This window comes from Maniola hyperantus, chromosome 13, assembly GCF_902806685.2.
Source record: "Maniola hyperantus chromosome 13, iAphHyp1.2, whole genome shotgun sequence".
Taxonomy (NCBI): Eukaryota; Metazoa; Arthropoda; class Insecta; order Lepidoptera; family Nymphalidae; genus Maniola; species Maniola hyperantus.
Window position 1 is genome coordinate 5,650,901 of NC_048548.1, and position 21,837 is coordinate 5,672,737.

Sequence of the window (21,837 nt, forward strand, 5' to 3'; positions counted from 1 at the left end):
GCCCTATAGCTATTTCCCGATGAGCGTTACTACACCCAGTCCTCAGCCTTTTTCATCCAGCCACTTCCCACCACCCGATGATGAATGCACCTAGTGTTATACGAGTATGTATGTATGTATGTATATTTATTGCACCACAAAACATAAATGACAGGTTACAAAAAGAAATCTTAAAAAGTAGGTACAAAAAGGCGGTCTTATCGCTAAATAGCGATCTCTTCCAGACAATCTTAACGCAAGGGAGAAAACGGACAAATTTATGTCCATCGAGGGCACATAGTTAGATAGAGGTTAGATTCCCAAGGTGCTGGAATGGCGACCCCACACCGGACGGCGCAGCGTTGGAAGACCCGCCACTAGGTGAACGGACGACATCAGACGAGTTGCAGGGAGCACCTGGATTCAGGCGGCCCAAGACCGTGGCGTGTGGAAGTCGCTACGAGAGACCTATGTACAGCAGTGGACGTCTGTAGGTTGATAATGATGATGATGATGATGATGATGATGAACATGTCGAAACTAAAAGTATTTAATGTTTCTCCTTCAAAGTAGGTAGGTACCTCTACTTTACCGAATACAAAATCGGAAATATAGGTACCTACCCAAAAAAAAATGCCCGGACATTACTAAAGTGAGATAGCTAGTGAAAACCCTAGAAATGACTGGTCTAAATTTATAGTGTAGGAGAAAAAATATCGTGATTTCTTTGATAGACGAGAGAGACCTAATAAAAATTTCATTTCCACAGAGCACACTCACACAGTGGCGATTGGTGTTCTGGATTACGCTGGCCGTTTTCATCGTGACCAACTTAGTATTTGTCGCATGGGCTTCTGGCGACGAGCAATGGTGGAACTCATCAGCGCAAGACCCGAAGAAGCAAGAAGTTGAGGCCGCGACGAACCAAACAGTGCAAAGTGAAGTTAAATTGTAATAACATTAGTTGAATTCAATCCAAAAACCAGGATTGACTAACATTTACGCTGCAGAAGAACAGGTTGTGAAACGATAGCAGAGGCTATTATCGATATTCAATCGATTTCTTATGTCAATTGAGTGATGAAAACGATTACGGAAATGTTCCGACTGCAGGAACCCATTGCAAACAATGTGGCTACCTAATTCTGTTGTACACCACCTCTTAACTAAAACGACAGGTCTAGACTCGTATTGCTATCCCTTTTATAATGCTTCCGCCGGAGAAGAATAGCACTAGATTTAGCAAAATTAGCCACAATACTTACGAAACTAGTTGGTGTAATAACAACGGACACAAAAAAGAAATGTGAAACTGTGAGGAAAATTTTGCTTCGGATACAACACTAAAAATGTCGAAAAAGATGTGTAGAAAGTACAAAAATTTAATTATTTCGAAATATTTAAATCATAATATATTTAAGCCTGAATGAAGTATATAATCCAATATTGGCGATTCATTGAATCCTCAGCCAGTGCAATGTGATAATAATAGTTTAACGGTATATCTTGATGATGTCGATGTGATAGGGAGTTAAGAATGTTTAAAAAATTGATATTTAGACGCTCGTACAAATCACAATGTATTGTATATTTAGAATAATGATGTGTCAAATGAGTCAGAGTTAACAGACAACGGTTACGAAGACGAACAGAAATTATTAGACAGGTGTTTTGTGATCGTCGAGACTACGAATATGACTATGAGTAACGATAATAAGAAGAAAAATAAATAACAAAGCGTTATAGAATAAAAATAAAGTGTTAAAATAAGACGCCGCATACGCTAGAAAGTGAAGCTACGGTTTCCTAAGAGAGCGATGTCGCCACATAGCGGCAATAATTTAATGTAGAGAGGCGTAATAAGAACAAGACGGAAATTCATACTAAAAAGTTTAAAGACTAGTACAGAAATACTAAGTTTAAAACAAAAATTGTAAAAAAATGTATTTATAAAGCCGTCGAGCACGTCGAAGTTTTCACGTGTCATCACCATCATGACGGCCGTTTTTACCGTAGTTTTTCACTGCCATATTAGGGCTGGTATCAAGCGGCACCACTCTCCTAGGAAACTGTAGCTCAAGGGCATTTATCATGTCTTTCAATACACTGAACGTGTTAGTCTGCGGGCACGAAGCTAGCGGTGACCGAGCGATGGCGATTGCGGGGCGGCGAGGCGCAGTGCGATTCAGCAGCGGCCTTTCGCGTGAGCACGAAAAACCACGCTAGATATACTCGTGCAAACAGCAGAAACAAACTAGTTTGTTCCTGTCGCTTTCTCGCCACCGTCTCCCTGCAACCGCCCGTGCATCGCTCAATCGCCCCGCACCGCTCTCGCCCGTTTCAGGCGCGTCGCTATATAGTATATTATACTTTCGTTCACATCGCTGCAACGCGCCGTCGCGCCGCGGCCGCCGCAAATTTCGTGACCGTAGACTTTGGTCCTACGTTGAGGACGCTTAAGATAATACAAAGTTCAAAGAAATCGAACGAAATTGGAGTCACGAAAAAGAGCTCTGTCTTTATTGATCTACATGTTTGGTGGTACGAAGCGAGGCGCGACAGCAGAGGTGTTTATGATGCCGCACGATTGGTTCAACTGTCAACCTATCGCTTTGTTGCCCGCGCAATATTAAAGCACAATGTCCTTAGTATGAAATTATTTCTCATCAACTTTAATATAGATTTCGAGTATCGAAATACTTTTGCGTTGAAGCAAAATGGACCAGAATAGCCTTGTTTTAAGTCTCAAGTTCATGTATACATACATACTGGTATATCTACAGACAGCACTGCAAACGAAAACTTTGTAAAATCAAAATCCGTAATATTAATTTTTGACTTTATCGTCCATTATACTTGGACTTTATTGTGTTTCGACACTCGAATTCTATCGAAGGTTGGTGAGATTTGGTGAACATTTGTGGTAAAATCTCATACTAATCACACTGTAATTATGAGCAAACACACATTTCCTTGTAAAAACCTTAGAACTGAAAATATTTTGCAGTATTTTTCATATTTCATCAGGGCATAGGTATACTAAAAACAAATATTTATTTGTTCACATAGAATTTTATTGTGAAAAATTTATGAAAGGCTGTGAACAAACTGTAAATAAGTGTTATTTTGGATATGTTTCACAATGTGCATTTTGTGCCATTTGGTAGATCTGTATGTGTAGTTATAACATTAATTAATATAGGCCCAGAGACGACGGTAAAAGAAGGTAAGAAAAATAACACAATTGAGTATTTTTTAAGCTTTAGTTTACAGCCAGTTTTATTGAACCCTGATATACTTAAGCTTTAGGTGTTAAAAATATTTATGTTTAAAAAAAGTGTTATATATTTTAATAATTTCTTGGTCTAAAACGTTTAATTCACTTGATCACTATCTGTAAAGAATTAAGCCATTACCGAGGTTTTTTTACCGTGAGTCTCTCGTACTATAATCCCTTAATTAGTGGTACATTGAAATATTGTTATTTCTCAATCGTTATGAATCTGAATTGTAAGCTATTTATGTGTATGTATAACATCTGAGATATTAGGTTAATTTTGTACAATAATATTATTGGTATTAATTATTATTGTTAAATAAAAATATGAAGTAAAATTATTTATGTATTTCATTTTAATAATAAAAGTGTTGCTAATTTATTTTTAATAGTACCTATTCAAAATTCAATTTATTAGCTAATAATATGAATTTAGTTTCACAGGGAAAATATAAAAATGCTCACAGAGCGTTGCAACGCTACAATAAACAGTAAAATTAATTAAAATTAATAAACAAAAAAAATAGTTATATACAAAAATCATTAAAAAATCGAGCACTTAAATAACACGTTGTATTATTATATGATACGGGCATTAATTATACAATATACAATAAATAATAATGAATGACTAAATTATGCATTTTCAAATTTCAACAAAAGAATGATACTTAGTAAGTGGCTTAATGAAACTCATATATAGACTTTTGCAAAAAATATAACTTCTGAAAAGATGATATTATTATTTCTATAAAAACCACTTGTTATTACTATGAATTTTCAAATTAAAAATATATATAATAAACACATAGTAACCCTATTTTGTTTTAAGAAATCTTATTTCCCTGCTTAAGTGAACTTTATTACATCAAACATTAATTGTCTTAAAATTTATAATATTGAAAATTCATAATATTAAAAAATACACGCAGAAACATCAATAATAATTAGACAAAATTTTACAACATACTAGTTACTGCTGACACCACTGATACAGAATTCAATAAATAATATAAATTATGCAACAATTATACATTTACGTACTTATCTACAAATTATATTTGACTAAACACGTATTATTATTCAAGGAGGAGGCGTACACTTCAAATGCCACGCACGCGAGCGATACTACTCGTTTTTTTTATAAGACTTTGAAAGGAATAGTATAGTTATGTATTTCACTATTAGTTTATTATAATTAATATTGGGATACAATGACCGCAGTCTGTGGTATTTGAGTATTAGCTCATACTACGAATTTATGAACACTGATTTGTAGGTGACCTTGCAAGAACCTTTAACCAGCAGTGGACGTCTAGCGTCAATGACGATGCATAATAGGGTACATTCCGAGATCGCCAATGACAAGTTAATTTTCGTTACGGCTTTTTATGGAATTTAGTCAAGTAATGAAGAAATGAGAAATACTCTACTGTGTAGCATGTGCATGTGAATTATTAAAAAAAATAAAACATAACAGCAGCTACGATAGTATTACAAGAATAAATAATGCTTTTTCATCATATTACTTAGACATTGCAAGATATTAAGTAGGTATGTGCGGTAAAAGGAATAAAGTTTATTATAAACTTGCTTGGTTTATCCCTTTAAAAAAATGAATTTGCTTGCTAAATAAAATCACCATTTTGACAAAATCTAAATATATAAAAGGAAAAGGTGACTGACTGACTGATCTATTAACGCACAGCTCAAACTACTGGACGGATCGTGCTGAAATTTAGCATGCAGATAGCTATTATGACGTCCGCTAAGAAAGGATTTTTGAAAATTCAACTCTTGAGGGGGTGAAATATGGGTTCGAAATTTTGTGTAGTCCACGCGGACGAAGTCGCGAGCATAAGCTAGTAAATGATAAAATTTATAAGAAATCATTAGAGTATACATTTACATTTTCTCAAAAGATTCCATGTTTTCCTAATAAAACAAACTTCTATTTAGTATTAGTCCCGTGGGAAGTCTTTGCTATAAATGAGGATTTGATTTTGTACGCATCATGTATTGCCGATTCGGACCCCTGTCAAAACAATGTGATTTATATAAAATCATGGGCCGAAATTCTGTTTCACTTGGGTCATTGGAACTTTCACATGCATTCACAAAAATGAATAAAAAAATTCTAGCAAGTTTTTAATAAAACTTATTTCTTCCCAATAAAGTAGATTAGGTATAGTCCAGCCTACACGCTCAAGTGGCATGGTCTTTCCGGATTTAGACGCCTCCCCCTTCGAAGTTTCAGAATAGCTCCATTACGGATGAAGGTGATGACGCATCACTGAGGTCGGTCCTTTGATTAAGGATCCTGAGAGCTTGATTGGGTTCAATGTGGTTTATGTTGGTGTTGCTAAGAACTCCGGCCGCGTCTTTGGGTTGTTTGATTAGTATGGAGCGGAGGCGACGCGCGTCGTCATAGTCCATGTTCAGGAGTTTACACGCCTCGAGTAATCTGATGTCACAAATATTGACTATTATAAAAATGTAAGGCGCAACGCACACCGCTATAGTGGAGTAGAGCAGAGGCAAACTAATGGTACACAAGCAGGTAGGTGGTAGGTTAACTTAACGATTCAAAAGCACTTGTAAAAAATTATTAGAATAAAAAAAATCTATTTCTATTTAAATCTTTATTTACTTTGGCGGCGGTTACAAGGCGGAGGTTACGAGGTACGAGGAAACAGCTGTTTTCAAAAAGACACGGCTCCACTCCACTCCGTGGATATGCGTCGGTATTTGGCAAAAAAACCAAGTACTTAACTAGTACTGTTCTCAGTACGCTTATAGTAATAAAGTGCAGTAGGAACTGTAACTATAGTACGCGACAGGTCGAAATGGCAGTCGGGGAGGGAACGCCCTGCAAACCCGAATAGCCCCCGCGCTGACTCGGGCGGGCGAGCGCGGGTGACGTACGGGTGTGCGGGGCGTCCCCCCGCCTCATATCCCGAGACAATATTATCTCAACCTCTCGCGGACTATACTACGTAGTCGATTCTTAACATACTACATATATTTTTCAACCATTATCATAATACGCTATAACCATAAAATAGTTTAAACACTTGGCACAAAAAAATTGACAGTCCGCGCTGGGACTGCGGACAGAAGTGAAAACTTAAACATACCTACCTGACACTTTAGTGATAAGGCCGCCTTTGCACCCTAGCACAATTATTGTTTTCCTTTTTGTATTTAATTTTAAGTATGCACTGTGTTTTGCAATCAAAAATTATACTACTGATGATACTAGTTACTTCCAATGAACCAAAAGCTTAATTTGCTGTAATGCAATTGTGCATTGTAAGGTCTACATCTCCTGAGGATGCTCCGGTGTCGGGGCGAAACGTGCGTCGAGTGTGTTTGGGATTTGTGTGGTGCTGCGTGGTGGTGGTGCGTATTGCTTGCCTGGTGGCTGCTTCCTCCTGCATGTTTAGCAGTGGGAGGGCGGGCGGTGCATTTCGCATTTCAGCGGATTACAGCAAATTAAGCTTTTGGTTCATTGTATATCATGGACTTCCGCAAAGTAACGCCTGCTTCTATACAACTAGGTACTTCCATTAAAAATTGAACCTTAACAGGTTGCGTTAAGGAACAAATTGTAAAAGCTAATAAAATAAGCATGTCGGTGACGCGACTTTGAAGTTTTCCCCATTCCAAAATCGTCCAACGCGCCTAAAGAAGTTTTCACTTCGAAAATTATGTTGGTCAAAAATTAACTTACTTGGGCAATTGATCGAGATGAGAGTTCTTGGACGGCGCGAATGCGGGCACGAGGTTCCTTTTCACGTCGTGCGTAAACTGTATAGTGCCACCCGTGTTGAACCAGCTCTCTAGCACCACCTCCTAAAATAATACAATTTATTGTAAAGGGACCGTTTGAGGAGGTAAAGAGGTTTTGAAGATTTTGGCCTACCTAGTAGTCCGCCATTTTACTATTTTCCAAAATAGCGGCAACGCATAAAACCTTTATTAATCAATAGCTGTCATAATTACAATTTTAAAGCCTTTATTTGTTCCTTATCTTAATTATTTTCATATTTTCAAGTTATACATTACATAATATCTTGAATTCGAATAAGATGATTCGAATTCAGGCACTTTACAACAGATTTTTTTTACCAGGAAACCTAATGATTTTATCGACTTGCGGGGTGATTCGCTAACTCAGTGTCTAACACTGAATGATAGCCACCGAGCTCATTTGATCTTGCTTGGTTCTACATTGCTGCTTCTATGGGTGACATTAAAACAATTTTTCGTAGAAAACCTTTAATGGATTAAAAATATTCAAGTAGGCTGGTCGAAAAAGCAAGCAAACAAGACAGTCACCTTTCGAAAGGCCTTCCCGTTATAAGATTTAGAGCTTAGTAAATGTCTTACCTCGAAGATATAATCATCAACGTGAGCAGCGAGCCTGGTTTTAAGGTTCACGGCAAGTTGCGGCGCCAGAGTTGAGGAGGCGCAAGATAATCTTGCACATAAGGATGATAGGGGACCACACAATGGCGTGGAGACGCTTAATGCCAATTGTTCCATTGTTGGCATTGAATGCCACCTGAAAACACATATGAGTTATAGGATCTTGTGCCACCTTTTTCACAAAAATCTTTTTAGGGTTCTGTGCGTCTGTATGAAATAACGGAACCCTTAGAGGATCACTCGTTTGTTCGGTCTGTCACAACCAATTTGCTCCAAATCTTCTGGACTGATTGAGATAAACGGAGCCCACTCTACGCAAATTCAACTCGCAGTTATCCAGTTTTGAGTGTTAGAGGCATCTACATGACAAACACGCCTCCTTCCTCTGCTAAAGCTCTACTGCTAAATTGGTGACTGATAGAGTAGTCTAATGCCTTAAAATCACTTACTTCTGCTTCTTATAATCGCGTAAAACGGCCTTGAGTTATTCTACGAGTGCGGCAATGCTCTATCAAATGCGCTTGCAAGTCGGGGAAATCTTTGAACATGCCACCATCCTTTACCGAAAACTCTGCTATTGCTAGATTAGTGACAGGAGTAGTCTAAGCGTTTAAGTAACTCACTTCTGCTTCTTATAATCGCGTATAGTGGCTTTGAACTCCAGCAGGATGTGTTCCACAAGTGCGGCAATGGCCGAGTCTTTCAGGTGTGCTTGCAAGGCGGGCGCGTCTCCGAAAACACCTCCTTCTTCCGCATCTTCTTCTGCTAAGGGCTCTGCTACCGCTAGATTTGCTATTGGGGTTATCTAAAACGGACGGACATCATCATCATCATCTCAACCGATCGTTAAGCCACTATTGAGCAAGGGTCCTTCCAAAATTCGGGACAGTCTAACAATCCAAGGCTCGTAAAACACTTAACGTTGTTTCGTTTAGGCGAGAAAATTTGACACCGGCTCATTCAGCAAATGGCATCAGGAACATGCTAGCTCAGTAAAAATAATTAGTTTATTTCATATAACTTAAGTTTACAGTAACACCAAGAGGTTGGAGCTTTCTTTTAGGTGTAGCAGAACTACTCCTGTGGCAGAAGACACCGTTCTTAATAACAATAACAGCATTATCATGCATACGTGTGTGCGTTAGTTATTGTGCGTGGTTGTAGACAACTTACCTATCTATCCTATCTAAGAAGTACGAGAAAGAAGTCGCATAATTTTTATGGGATCACTCAATCTTGTTGCTTCCTCACATATCATAGAAGATACCAATTCTACTTAATTCTTCTTAAACTCATAAATTTCAAGTTCAACCCGAAATTTTTGATACGAATTTAAAATCTTAATAAAGTGTTCGAAAACTAATCATACGGTTATAACTTACAATATCTAAGTGGCTTAACTCCAGCACCATAGAATTTCTCTTCGTCACTTCTTTTAAGGCCAGTTTCTTAGAACTTTCTTCGACTTCATTCAAGGAGATGCTTTCATCCACGTCCTCTTCGGCTATAAAAAAATTTGGTATAAGGTACAATTAGTATTATTATTATACCTTCTCTTCTCTATATCCGTGTCTCGTGGTATCTTCATCGCTATCGGAGCTGGAAGAAGATTCGCTTACGTCCTCTTCTATCCCATTATTTCTTTCATCTATGTGTTGCTAACTTGCTAATGATTGAAATGGAACAAACGAAATAACTGAAATATAATACCTTCTCTATATCCATGTCTTGTGGTATCTTCTGTGGTGTCATCACTATCCGAGCCGGAGGAAGACTCAGTTTCGTCCTCTTCTATCCCATTATTTCTCTCATCCCTATGTTGCTGATGCGTAAAGTGTTGGAATTGACGCCGGTAATAATGCAGTTGGAGGTAGTGCTGTAATAAGCAGAGTAAGAGCAGTTTGAGGAAAACACATACCAGGAGTTTTTTAAGGCTTTCTCTCAAAAGGACCTGGAGTTTGTGGACTATTTACTGTCCCAACACATAATATTATATTTTTCTCAAAATAAAATCTACGGAGCAGAGCAGATTCTGCTCGTTCCTAGAAGAGGATTGATTATTCCTTGCAGTGTTGCAAAATATTGATGCTAATAATTTTAGATGTGATATTCTAGTGGTTAAGGACAAATGCCTCCTAATCTTCCTCCTCCAGAGGTCAGGGGTTCAATCCCGGGCACGCACGTCTAACTTGTCGGAGTTATGTGCGTTTCATACTACTTGCTTTAACGGTGATGGAAAACATCGTAAGGAAACCTGCATGCCTGAGAGTTCTCCATAATGTTCTCAAAGGCGTGTAAAGTCTACCCATCAACACTTGGCCAGCAGATAGCGAGAATACGGCGAAGGCTCCTTACCACTTACCAGTGAATGTGCCCACTGTAGCAATACAGTTCTTGTATGGTGACCTGCGTTGATGATTGCGATGAGGGGATGTGGGCCCGGCACAAGGAATGACTCTGCTTTCAGAGTCGATGTAGCTGCATTCAGCAACTGAGTCAAACGAATACGCCATTCTTCTATGAGCTCTAGTTGTAGTTCTAGGAATTGTAGCCTGTAACAAGGATTTTACGGACAGCTTCATAGGTTCCTGCATTGAGTCGTCTAACGCAACGACAATGCCCGTGAGAGATTTAGATAAAAAGAGAGAAGTTAAGACAGTGGGCTTTAATAGTGATGATCAATAGAATCTAATGACGACTAATAAAAGTTAATTATTTGAAATGTAGGTAGTTGTAAATTTTGTCAGGTCATGCCAAGTAATTAAAAATTCAAGCAAAGCATCTGCTGTATTATTTTAAAGTACGAATCCTAATCATCTAAACAGGCTTCTATAATAATTAGAAGCTAACAACCTAGTGTTTACTTTTATCTCAATGTATAAAATAAATAGCAAAAGAGGGTAGGTAATAAATACAGAAGTAAAACCAACTAAGTCGAATAATAATTAATCATTTATTGAAAGATCTTTAATACTTTAATCTTTATAGACCTATCTGTATTTTGTTGTATTTCTCAGCATAGGTCTATTTCATATTAAAATGAATCTACCACCCGTTTCCAAAGGTGTTTCGTTGTGTAGAAGAAAGGGCAAACAAACTACACAACACACATCTTTTAAAAGCATTACAACATTACATTATATTTAAAACATATTTGGTACATGGTTATAACAAATAAACATTAAAAGGCAAGTGATTACATACATTACAATTTACAATAAAATATAAGAATACTTAACTTTAGATAAACCGCCGGCCTCGTTTGCTCTGGGCTGGAGAACCTCACCATTCAATTATAATAATTAAACCGTAATTTGTTGTTAACACAAGGATTGAACTAACACCGAATCAATTTCACTTGGAGACTGTACGATACAGTGGCTCCTCTGTCGAGGTAGCTACTTTTATATCTTCCCATCGCAAAACAGGCGGACGTCGACCATCACATGATATTTTTAATAATTATTTATGTTGGTACAATGGTAGGTACCATTGTACCAACATTGAGATTGTTGACATTATTATTAATTTACTTAAATAATATTATTTGCAACATGTATTGACGGTTTACCTATTATTGTTTTACTACATTAATTAATGACATAATATAATTGATGATTTACATTACAATAAGATACTATTAAATCATAACCTTTTGAGTTGGGTAACATTGACGTTGTATCCTGTCACGGCTTAACGATACTGTTCAAAATATTACTACAAATATTTATTTTAGACTCCAAGTTTATGATTAGATAAATTTTAACATAATAATCATGGCTATATTTTTAATCGTGATATGACACCCGCGACTTCGTCCGCGTGGATTTACATTTTTCAAAATCCGCGGCAACTCTTTGATTTTCTAGGATAAAAAAGTAGCCTGTGTTAATCCAGGGTATAATCTATCTCCATTCCAAATTGCATCCAAATTCGTTCACAGCCGTGTTTGCGTGATTGAGTAACAAACATCCACACTTTCACATTTATAATATTAGTAGGATTAGGATTACTTAACGTTTCATCTATTTTTGTGAAAACCCCGTAATATATATCTCCCTCCCTTTCACTAAACTTACATTAAACCAGGTTGCGCCAACATGGCGTTTTCTATAGTTCTGAGTAAGGCTATTATGAACCTATATAGAAGTATAGATAAAGCTATGAACTAGTCCGCTCCGGACGGGCACGGATGAATAATCCCGTATTCTATATCCCCCTCCCCTTCATTAATCTTACCTATGTCCAGGTTGTGGTAACATGGCATATCTGTCCTCTATAGTTTTGAGCAAAGCTATGAACCAGTCCGCACCACGCGGGACCCACACCACTGAGCCGACGGCTGCTCCCACCCCAGACGCAACCGCTTCGATCCACTGCTCATTACCTAGTGTTTCGTCCATTTTTGCTAAAGCATCTACAAAATATGCCAGGTAAATAAAATAGATGCAGAGTGTGTTCTGAAACTGACTATCCGTCACGTTCTAACAAGAGCCTATATGCATTTAGCTATCTCGTTTTAACAGTAAGAGTCACAATAGGTCTACTTCTACAGGTATTTGTTCTGAGGTTTACTTACATTTCTTTTCCACAGCTAACCATCGAACAAAGGTCTCAGCTTTAGTCAGTACAGATATGACACTGTTGATATCAGTGCCACTCATAGCTGTCAACTCTCTATGGAAACCTAAAGTTTCGTCCACGGCGTGCGCAAACGCCGCGTCTACGTCACCCATTTCCCCCTTTGCGCCTTGTGTATGGTATATAGCTAAAACTGTATGGAGTCTTTCAGCTGCTAATGCTATCAATCCAGCATTGAATTCATCCTGAAAAATTCCTGTCATTAAAAGACTGGCAACGAGGATCCCGTGCCTTGAATGGATACGTGTAATTATTTGATGTTTAAATTATCTCCAACTGCAAATGTAACTTTGTATTCGCAATTTTTTTGTGATATAACTACAAATACTAATATTATAAATTCGAAAGTGTGTCTGTCTACTAGCTTTTCACGGCCCAACAGTTTAACAAATTTTCATGAAATTTGGTACAGAGTTTATTTATTTTTATTTTTCATGTACCAAAATTGTAGTTACAAAGTAATAATAAGTTTATTTAGATCCCGGGGGCGGACATATGTTATATTTTACCTCGGAAAATTAAAGAATTTCGTACGAGTCGCACACGAAGGGTTCCGTACCATTGTACAAGAAATTCACGGTTATTCCCTCTACTCATTGCTTGCTGCCAAATTTTATGATTATAGGTCAACGAGAAGTACCTCATAGGTTTTGATTCCCTTATTGGGTCTTTTTTGTTTAATATTCTTTATTGTACACCAAAAAGAAACATGTAAAACAAGAACATAGAATTAGCAGCCTTATCGCTGTGAAGCGATCTCTATCAGGCAACTAGGTTGAAGAGGATTTAAAAGCTAGTGAAACTGGGTTTAAGGGGTCTTGACAGACAGACAGACAGAAAGACAACAAAGTGTTCCTTAAGTTACATTAGGTACACACTATTATTATTTTATATATAATTTTATTTATTTATTTATTTATAGTTTAAAAAGAATACTAACCACTGCATTGACATCTTTAATTTGAAGTTTTTCAGCGATTGGTTGCACATTGTTCTTCACAAACTCCTGATGATCCTTTATCCAAGTCAGGGTTTGAGTGAGGAACCACTCTGGGCGATCGATTCTTGCAGTTTGACGCGATCCAGTGAAGTGAAATGCGAATCGCTTTTTCAAAGGCCTTAACAAAACTCGCACTGGGAGACATGGGTCTTGTCCTACAAATAGAAAGCTTAGGTGGCAATAAAGTACAGTACGCGGCAGAAAATAATGTACGTCGATCTTTAGAAGGAGATAGCGGATTCGTAGAGCATTGTCTCTGTCGTTGAGACCGACAAACGGTCACATAGATATGAGTGACAGAGACAACGCTTTACAAAGCCGAAATGTCATTCTAAAGGCTGATGTACATTATTTTCTGATGCTTTCTGTATAATATTGATGGAGTCATACATCTATACTTGTATATTTATAGGGGGTAATCTCTGGAACTACTGAACTGATTTTGAAAATTCTTTCACCAATAGAAAGGCTACATTATTCCTGAGTGACATAGGCTATATTTTATTTTCAACGGGATTTTTAAAAACACAAATCCACGCGGGCGAAGCCGCAGGGATGAGCTAGTTTTATATATAGACATGAACACTGAACAGTTGCTAGGCCCACTTTTTTGTAATGCTGTCACTTTTTAGCAAAAGTATAATGAAGTTGAAGCACAGCTCACGACAGTTAATGAACTTGTAACAAAACGTCGAGGTTTCGATGTTACTGGCAGGCGTCAAATGTTCCTTTAGTACGCGATAGGTCGAGATGTCAACCGGGGAGGGAACGCCCTGCACAGCTCCTACGCTAATCCAGTGTGGGCAAGCGCGGGTGACGTGCGGGTGGGTGGGTTTAAAAGCCCTTCTTAAAGTTTAGACTACAGCTTTAAAGCCGATTGCTTTCATTCAACTTATTGTTGAAGCAGTGAAAGCCTAGTGGATAGGACGTCCGCCTTCTAATCGGAGGTCGGGGGTTTGATCCCGGGCACGCACCTCTAACTTTTCGAAATTATGTGCATTTTAATTAATTAAATATCACTTGCTTTAACGGTGAAGGAAAACATCGTGAGGAAACCTGCATGCCTGAGAGTTCTCCATAATGTTCTCAAAGATGTGTGAAGTCTACCAATCCGCACATGGCCAGAGTGGTAGACTAGTAGTAGTAGTGGTAGACCCGCGCTCTGTAGTGACCCAGTGATGGGTTGATCATGATGATGATGATTGTTTGAATTCTCATACCTTGAATAAAGTCTGTAGAGACTGAAGCAGCCATCAAATCTCTTGGCTCTTGTATGAGGAGCAGATATCTTGTCAGATTAGAGAATTTATTCAATACTTCCTTTGGCAATGGTAAATTGTCAGCAGCAGATGTCAATGGCCATTTTATTAGTTTAAGTACATCTTCGTAATGTCTGCAAATAGGTATGACTTGAATGTACATGCGACACGCTACGTTACTATGCTATTTCGTTATTCGTAGCGTAGGTATAATAATTAACCGACTTCAAAAAGTTCTCAATTCGTCGGATTTTTTTTTTCATTCCAACATAATATGTGTGTTCATTCCATGATGTATCCAACATTTATCTAAATATGTAAAAAGGAAAAAGTGACTAACTGATCTATCAACGCACAGCTCAAACTACTGGACGGGTTGGGCTGAAATTTGGCATGCAGATAGCTATTATACCGTAGGCATCCGCTAAGAAAGGATTTTTGAAAATTCGACCCCTAAGGGAGTGAAATAGGGGTTTGAAATTCGTGTAGACCACGCGGACGAAGTCGCGGAAACAAGCTAGTTTATTCATATTTACAAAACAAACTTAAATGTTAATTAATTAGAGTGAAAAAAATCGGATTGGATGTTTATAACAATAAACGTTCTTGTGTTTAGCATTAATTTTTTTAACATAAAACTATAAAATAGTCCAGGTTAATACCACTTCCACCAAGTGAAATTTCAGTCAGGAACTAACTTGTCATAGAATAAAAAACAACAAACGAACGAATAAAAACGGTCAAGTGCGAATTGGACTCGCACACAAAGGGTTCCTTGCCATCGTAAGAAATAACTTTAAAAAAATTGTGATGCAACCACAAAGTCACGGTTTTCGGATTTTCGCCTATATTTGTGCAATAAGACATACCTACTTGCCAAATTTCATGATAATAGGTCAACAGGATGGCCCTTTAAATTTAGTTTTTTTTTTGACATCAACACACAATGAAATCAAAATAGAGCACATACTTTGTAAGATGGTCCTTTAGCACATTGTGCCAATAGTGAGTATACTCCTTTACGTAAGCACCCTGGTGAGCTTTCTGATACTTTTTGCACATTTCCTTCATCTCACTGTACAATATCACCAGTTGTTCATCATCTTTACAATGTTTCATTTCATTACTGAAAGCCACAGATCAATATTAATTTTATTAGTGAAAAATATTTTATTGGTTCAATTAAGTAATTCATTGTACAAATATCCTAGACTAAATTGAGTCTAAAAATAGAATATCCTTTCTGGCACAGAACATTTTGACAAGGATGGCACCAGCCCTGTATTATTTTGACCGAAATCATGATCTTATGACTTTTAGCACTTTTAGCTTTGCTTGGAAATGAGTGCTGTATTCACTGATTGAAATCACATATTTTGAATTCAATATTATAAGATTGTTTCAGGCTGTTTTCTTTAGAGATGAGTGCAAATTTTAGAAGTCCCTGGGATGCAAGCTATCTCTGGACCAAATTTTGACAAAAATGGTTAAAACAATTGGCTGTGAAAAGCTAGCAGACATACTATAATATTACTATGGATTTAGATTATGTGAAATATCAATTTTACAAACCTTAATTCTTCTATCCTTGTATACAATTTAAAATATGCAACCACCTCTTCCAGTCGACCAATAGCTTTAAACCTTTTATCTAGCTCTTTGGTCAATGGTTCTGTTTTAGCTAGGAAGCTTTCAACTTTTTCCTTTAGCACAGCCCTTTTCACCCTGATGCTGTCTATCTGTTTAGAGTTTAACTCAGCTTTTTTAATTGCTGAGGACAGTTTTGTTGGTACTTCATCACTTGATACATGTAACTAAAAAATAAATTGCATCCTAAGCATGAATAAAAATTGGAGACAGTAGAGTCACAATTTTTATTTTTGTTAGCTGAATTTAAATTAAATTCTTGCTGTAGCTTGCTGTGGCTGTAGTCTACCACATTTGCCAAATGCAGATTGGCAGACTTCAAACTTTAAGAACATTATGGAGAACTCTCGGGCATGCAGATTTCTTCACTATTAAAGCAAGTGATATAATCCCTTAAAATTGACATAATTCTGAAAATTTAGAGGTTTGAATGATACCAGGGATTCAACCCAGGAATTGAAGGCTGACAGCTGACCCACTAGGCTATCATTGCTCTCAGTGTCAGCTAATCAGGGAACAATTTGTTTGTGCTAGTTAGTTGTTAATTTTTACTACTTGAAGTAACAACTTACGATACTTTGTAACTTCTTCCTCTTACGTAGCAGTTCAGTTTCTAATTCATAAGCACCAGATAAATTGTTAATATCACTACCAATTCTTAAGTTAAGACTTTGGATTATTTCTTTCTTTATTTCATCTTTCAAATTAGATTCGTGCATATGCATCTTGGAATCTTTGTTAATCAGCGAGTATAATTCAAAGCAGTGATGTCATTTTAGTAGTAAAGGTAGGATTCAATTTAGTAAGTACTTAATTTATGGGATTTTATTCAGATTTTTAGGAAAGGAAATTCAACCAAAATTCAACAAATAAAGTACCAAATATAAGAAGTCGTGTCAAATGTCACTTGTGAGTTTGTGACTTATTAAGGTTCGTACGCACCTGAGCGGCGCGGCGCGGCGCTTCAGTCCGACTGCAGAACGCTTCACCTCAGGCCGCTCGACGGTGCCTACCGCACTACAACTTCAGTACGCGGCAGCTCGCGTCACTTGCGCGTCACTTTTACACCCGTTCGCGTACGAGCAACAACGTCGCAAGATGAGCGACAGTGAAGAGGATTTGATTATTATTTCTTTGTTGTGCAGAAGAAGAACGAATTATCGAAGAGAAAAAACCGGCCAAGTGCGAGTCAGGCTCGCGCAATGAGGGTTCCGTACTACAGTCGTATGATTTCGATAATTCAAAAACTATGATGCATAAAAATAAATAAAAATCTGTTTTAGAATGTACAGGTGAAGACCTTTCATATGATACCCCACTTGATATAGTCACTCACTTCGAAAGTTGAAAATACTAATTATTAGTTCATGACCACAATTTAATTTTTTTTGTGTGATCTAACCCTAAATTCACGGTTTTCAGATTTTTCCCCAAATGTCAGCTATAAGATCTACCTACCTGCCAAATTTCATGATTCTAGGTCAACGGGAAGTACCCTGTAGGTTTCTTGACAGACAGACGGACAGACAGACAGACAGACAGACAGACAGACAGACAGACAGACAGACAGACAGACAGACAGACAGACAGACAGACAGACAGACAGACAACAAAGTGATCCTATAAGAGTTCCGTTTTTCCTTTTGAGGTACGGAACCCTAAAAAAGAAGAAGAAATGGATTGCTGACATACCAAAGTCACGCTATCAAGAAGGATATCACATTTTGTTTCCTCGCCTTCTTAATGACTCTGTACCATTTCACATTTACTTCAGAATGTCGAAGACAAAATTCTTTATGCTATTGCCTAATAGTTTTTGTGGAAATTACATTAGAAACAATAGGTATACCACACAGGTCGGTAATATAATCCTACAAGAAACCTATGTCCAGCAGTGGACATATCTATCGGTTGATGATGATGATGATGATGATAGTTTTTATGGAAATTATAAAAAAATATTTATGCATATCCATACTTATATTATTATCAACGCAAAAGTGTATTTGTCTGTCTATCTACTAGCTTTTCACGGCTCAACAGCTTAACCGAATTTGATGAAATTTGGTACAAAGTTGAATTACATCCCGGGGAAGGACAGGCTACTTTTTATCCTGGAAAATGAAAGAATTTCTACAGGATTGTTAAAGGCCCATTTATATGAAGTTTGGACCAGAGGTAGCTTGCATTCCCGGAATTGACAGAGGTAGGCAACTTTTTATCCCGGAAAATCAAAGAGTTCACATGGGATTAAAAATCTAAAAAAAAATGCAACTAGATGATGCCTGCGACTTCGTCCGCGTGGATTAGATTTTTCTATAGGTGAGCACATTTCCGGGAATTACCTACTAGTACCTATATACCTGAGATAGATTATACCCTGTAGGATAAAAGTAGCCTATGTGTACCTACACATAGGCTAGTTTTATCCCGAAAATCAAAAAGTTTCCACGGGATTTTTAAAAAACCTACATCTACGCAAACGAAGTTGCGGGCATCAGCTAGTCCCTTAGGTTCTGTGGAAATTACATTAGAAAAAGCATTTTCGCAAAATGTCTTTGTTTTATGTGCAATAGAATATATAAAATAGGCAGGTAAACACAGGTACATATTATATCTAAATACCTATATAAAAGAAAAAGGTGACTGACTGACTGATCTATCAACGCACAGCTCAAACTACTTGACGGATCGGGCTGAAATTTGGCATGCTGGCTAGCTAACTAGCTAATATGACGTAGACATCCGCTAAAAAGGGATTTATGAAAATTCAACCCCTAAGGGGGTAAAATAGGGGTTCGAGATTTGTGTAGTCCACGCGGACGACGTCGCGGGCATAAGCTAGTATAATATAAACACAAGTACAACAATAGGTAGGCATATTTCCGAAACTATTAATTCTACCTAGATGAAGTAGGTAGGTATAATATGTACATAATATATTATAGTTATTTAATCAGGATTATTTTTACCATTGATGTTTTCTCATAACGCTCGGAGAGACATTTATACATTTAGACACTGGGAAGGGGGGAAGCCGACATCCTAGGGGTTGGGACCTTTGAGGAGATACTTCTAAGAGCATGAGGAACACGTCATGTGTCAAAAATTAAACCTACGTTATTTATTTGAGGTCTATCTTGCCGATTCTTGCCTGTACTTTAAATACCTAACAAGATGCGCGTGTATCTTATTCGAGCGACGTACGCATACTGAAGCGCCGCGCCGCGCCGCTGGGTATGTCGCACTAGCGTCACTGCACTGCGCGTCGCTTCGGTGCGCTTCAAAATATTCTCTCCAGCCGTGCCGCGCGGCAACGCGCGGTGAAGCGCCGCGCCGCGCCGCTCTAGTGCGATATGCGCCATACAAAATGATAGAAATGATATTTTGAAGCTCTGTGCCGCGACGTGAAGCTCACTGAAGCGCCGCGCCGCGCCGCTCAGGTGCGTACGAACCTTTAATCTCAAGTGTCAAACACTACTCAGGCGCAAAATGCTTAATCTGGGTATCCCTGAGAGGATTGTGCACTTTGTTATGAATCTGTTCATGGCTAGATCTATCAAAATACGTATAAATGAAGAGCTCATGCCGCCCAGAACTGTCTGGAAGGGTCTCCCACAAGGATCCGTACTTAGTCCTCTGTTGTATAATATTTATACGTATGATTTGGAGCTGGCGGTGAATAGCTTTTGTAATACACTGCAGTATGCAGATGACCTGGCATTATATATCTCAAGTAACTCAATCCGTGATGCAGCTGTTAACCTAAACTCTGCTATGTACTACCTTAGCATATGGCTTGAAGAACATGGACTAAGTCTCTCTCCTTCTAAAAGTAACGTTCTGATCTTCTCTAGAAAAAGAAGAATTCCGGATATAGAAATAAGATACGAAGAGCAGATTATCGAAGCAGTTCCGGCAGTAAAATTTCTGGGCGTTATACTAGATGCAAGGTTAACAGGTAAACAACACTTTAATTATGTAGCCCAAAAGTGTGAAAAAGGAGTTAACATAATGAGAGCTCTCTCTGGAGTGTGGTGGGGATCTCATCCATACTGCCAGAAACTTCTATATAATGCTATAGTTAGAAGCCACTTCGATTATGGCACCTTTATCTTTGAACCTTGCAACAAAGATGGTTTGGAAAGGCTAAATCTAATCCAAGCAAAATGCCTGCGGATAGTTCTGGGTGCCATGAAGTCTTCACCCAAAATAGCCCTGATGACAGAATGTGTTGACCCTCCTCTTGACCTAAGAAGGCAGTACTTATCAGATCGGTTTGTCTGTAAGCTAATACAAGTGGAGTCGCACCCACTGATTCCACAGTTGAACTCAATGGCACAAAAGGTTAACACTGAAGAATACTGGGCACATAAAGACCCTCCTAGACTAATAAAGAGCTACAGGAGATGTAAAGACTTACAACACCCAATAGCCCAGTCTCCTATATTCCCTATATTTAACTGTTCATTTGATGCTTTAATTTACAACCCCAATATACAACTTGACTTTGGCATTTGCAAAGACGAAGTTGAGGCAAACACAAAGTTAGGCCAAATTTTAGACCAAAACTGGCAGGGGTGGATTCTAGTTTTTACTGATGCCTCTAAATTAACAGAAAGTGATAGTGTTGGTTCAGCAGTATGGATTCCAAAGTACAATATTGCCCTTTTATTCAGAAGTCCTCCCCAAACATCAGTATTCACCGGGGAAGCTATTGCCATCCTTGAGGCATTAAAATATGTTAAGACTCACAGCTTAAATAAAGTTTTAATATTATCGGATTCAAAGAGCTGTTTGCAAGCAATATTGGGTAATATTTTCAAAAATAAAGTCCAGAATTTTCAAATTATTTTAAATATAAAAGAAACATTATACCATTGCCATAACAACGGTTTAGATATAGCTTTAGCATGGATACCAGGCCACAAAGGCATACAAGGAAATGAACAAGCTGATATGTGGGCTAAGCAAGCCATACAGTTAGGATCCCCAACATACAGCTGCATCTTCCCAAGAGACCTCATCCCTCTGGCTAAAACTTACATGCATAAGGACTGGAATGTAAGATGGAATACTACCCAATTAAACATAGCTAAACACTATAGATATATCCAGCCCAATATTCCCCGCAAACCCTGGTTTTTCAAATCCAAAAAACTAAATAAAAGGACAATATCCGTTCTATGTAGGCTACGATTAGGCCACATATGCTCCCCAGTGTTTTTAAATAAAATCAGGGTGAGAGATAGCTCGCTTTGTGAATGTGGTCTGGACGAGGGAACAGTCGAGCACATATTTTTCAACTGTACTAACCACCCCATATCTTTGTACGAGTTTCTACCCCATAATATCCCTCGCCCAATTCATTTCCCTTATCTCCTCTCTTTTCCTAATCCTTCGATCCTAAGATGTCTATGCAATTATATTAATTTGTATGATATTAAATTATAATGTATCTCTAACATCAATGTGGCTAATTCCTTTGTACACAATCTCTAAACTAAACTAAAATAGCACGTCTAAATCTATTGCTGTCCCTTTCATAATGTTGCTTGCTGAAAAGGATAGCACTAGATTTAGACCTGTTAATTTCGTTTAGT

At 37.8% G+C, this 21,837-nt stretch overlaps 3 protein-coding genes across 4 annotated transcripts in view; 2 read left to right on the forward strand and 1 right to left on the reverse strand.

Annotated features, from left to right (window-relative positions):
• LOC117987724 (putative inorganic phosphate cotransporter) overlaps positions 1–3,568 on the forward strand; it is a 37,482-nt gene extending 33,914 nt beyond the window's left edge. For both annotated transcript variants that reach the window (XM_034974766.2, XM_034974767.2), the window contains exon 8: positions 749–3,568. In XM_034974766.2, the coding sequence (XP_034830657.1) occupies positions 749–934 (186 nt within the window). In that variant the 3' untranslated portion in view covers positions 935–3,568. The remainder of the gene's footprint in view (positions 1–748) is intronic.
• The window catches only part of LOC117987946 (lysophospholipid acyltransferase 7-like), a 300,396-nt gene that overhangs the window by 269,616 nt on the left and 8,943 nt on the right, over positions 1–21,837 (forward strand). The window lies entirely within an intron of this gene.
• Rint1 (RAD50 interactor 1) lies at positions 3,017–17,131 on the reverse strand. Its single transcript, XM_034974762.2, has 14 exons — positions 16,807–17,131; positions 16,160–16,401; positions 15,558–15,713; positions 14,549–14,721; positions 13,269–13,483; positions 12,267–12,513; positions 11,927–12,104; positions 10,050–10,239; positions 9,398–9,563; positions 9,070–9,191; positions 8,311–8,492; positions 7,649–7,823; positions 6,990–7,111; positions 3,017–5,720 (listed from the first exon to the last, which is right to left on the reverse strand). The coding sequence occupies exons 1-14, from the start codon at positions 16,957–16,959 to the stop codon at positions 5,510–5,512; spliced, it is 2,532 nt and encodes an 843-aa protein (XP_034830653.1). The 5' UTR covers positions 16,960–17,131; the 3' UTR covers positions 3,017–5,509.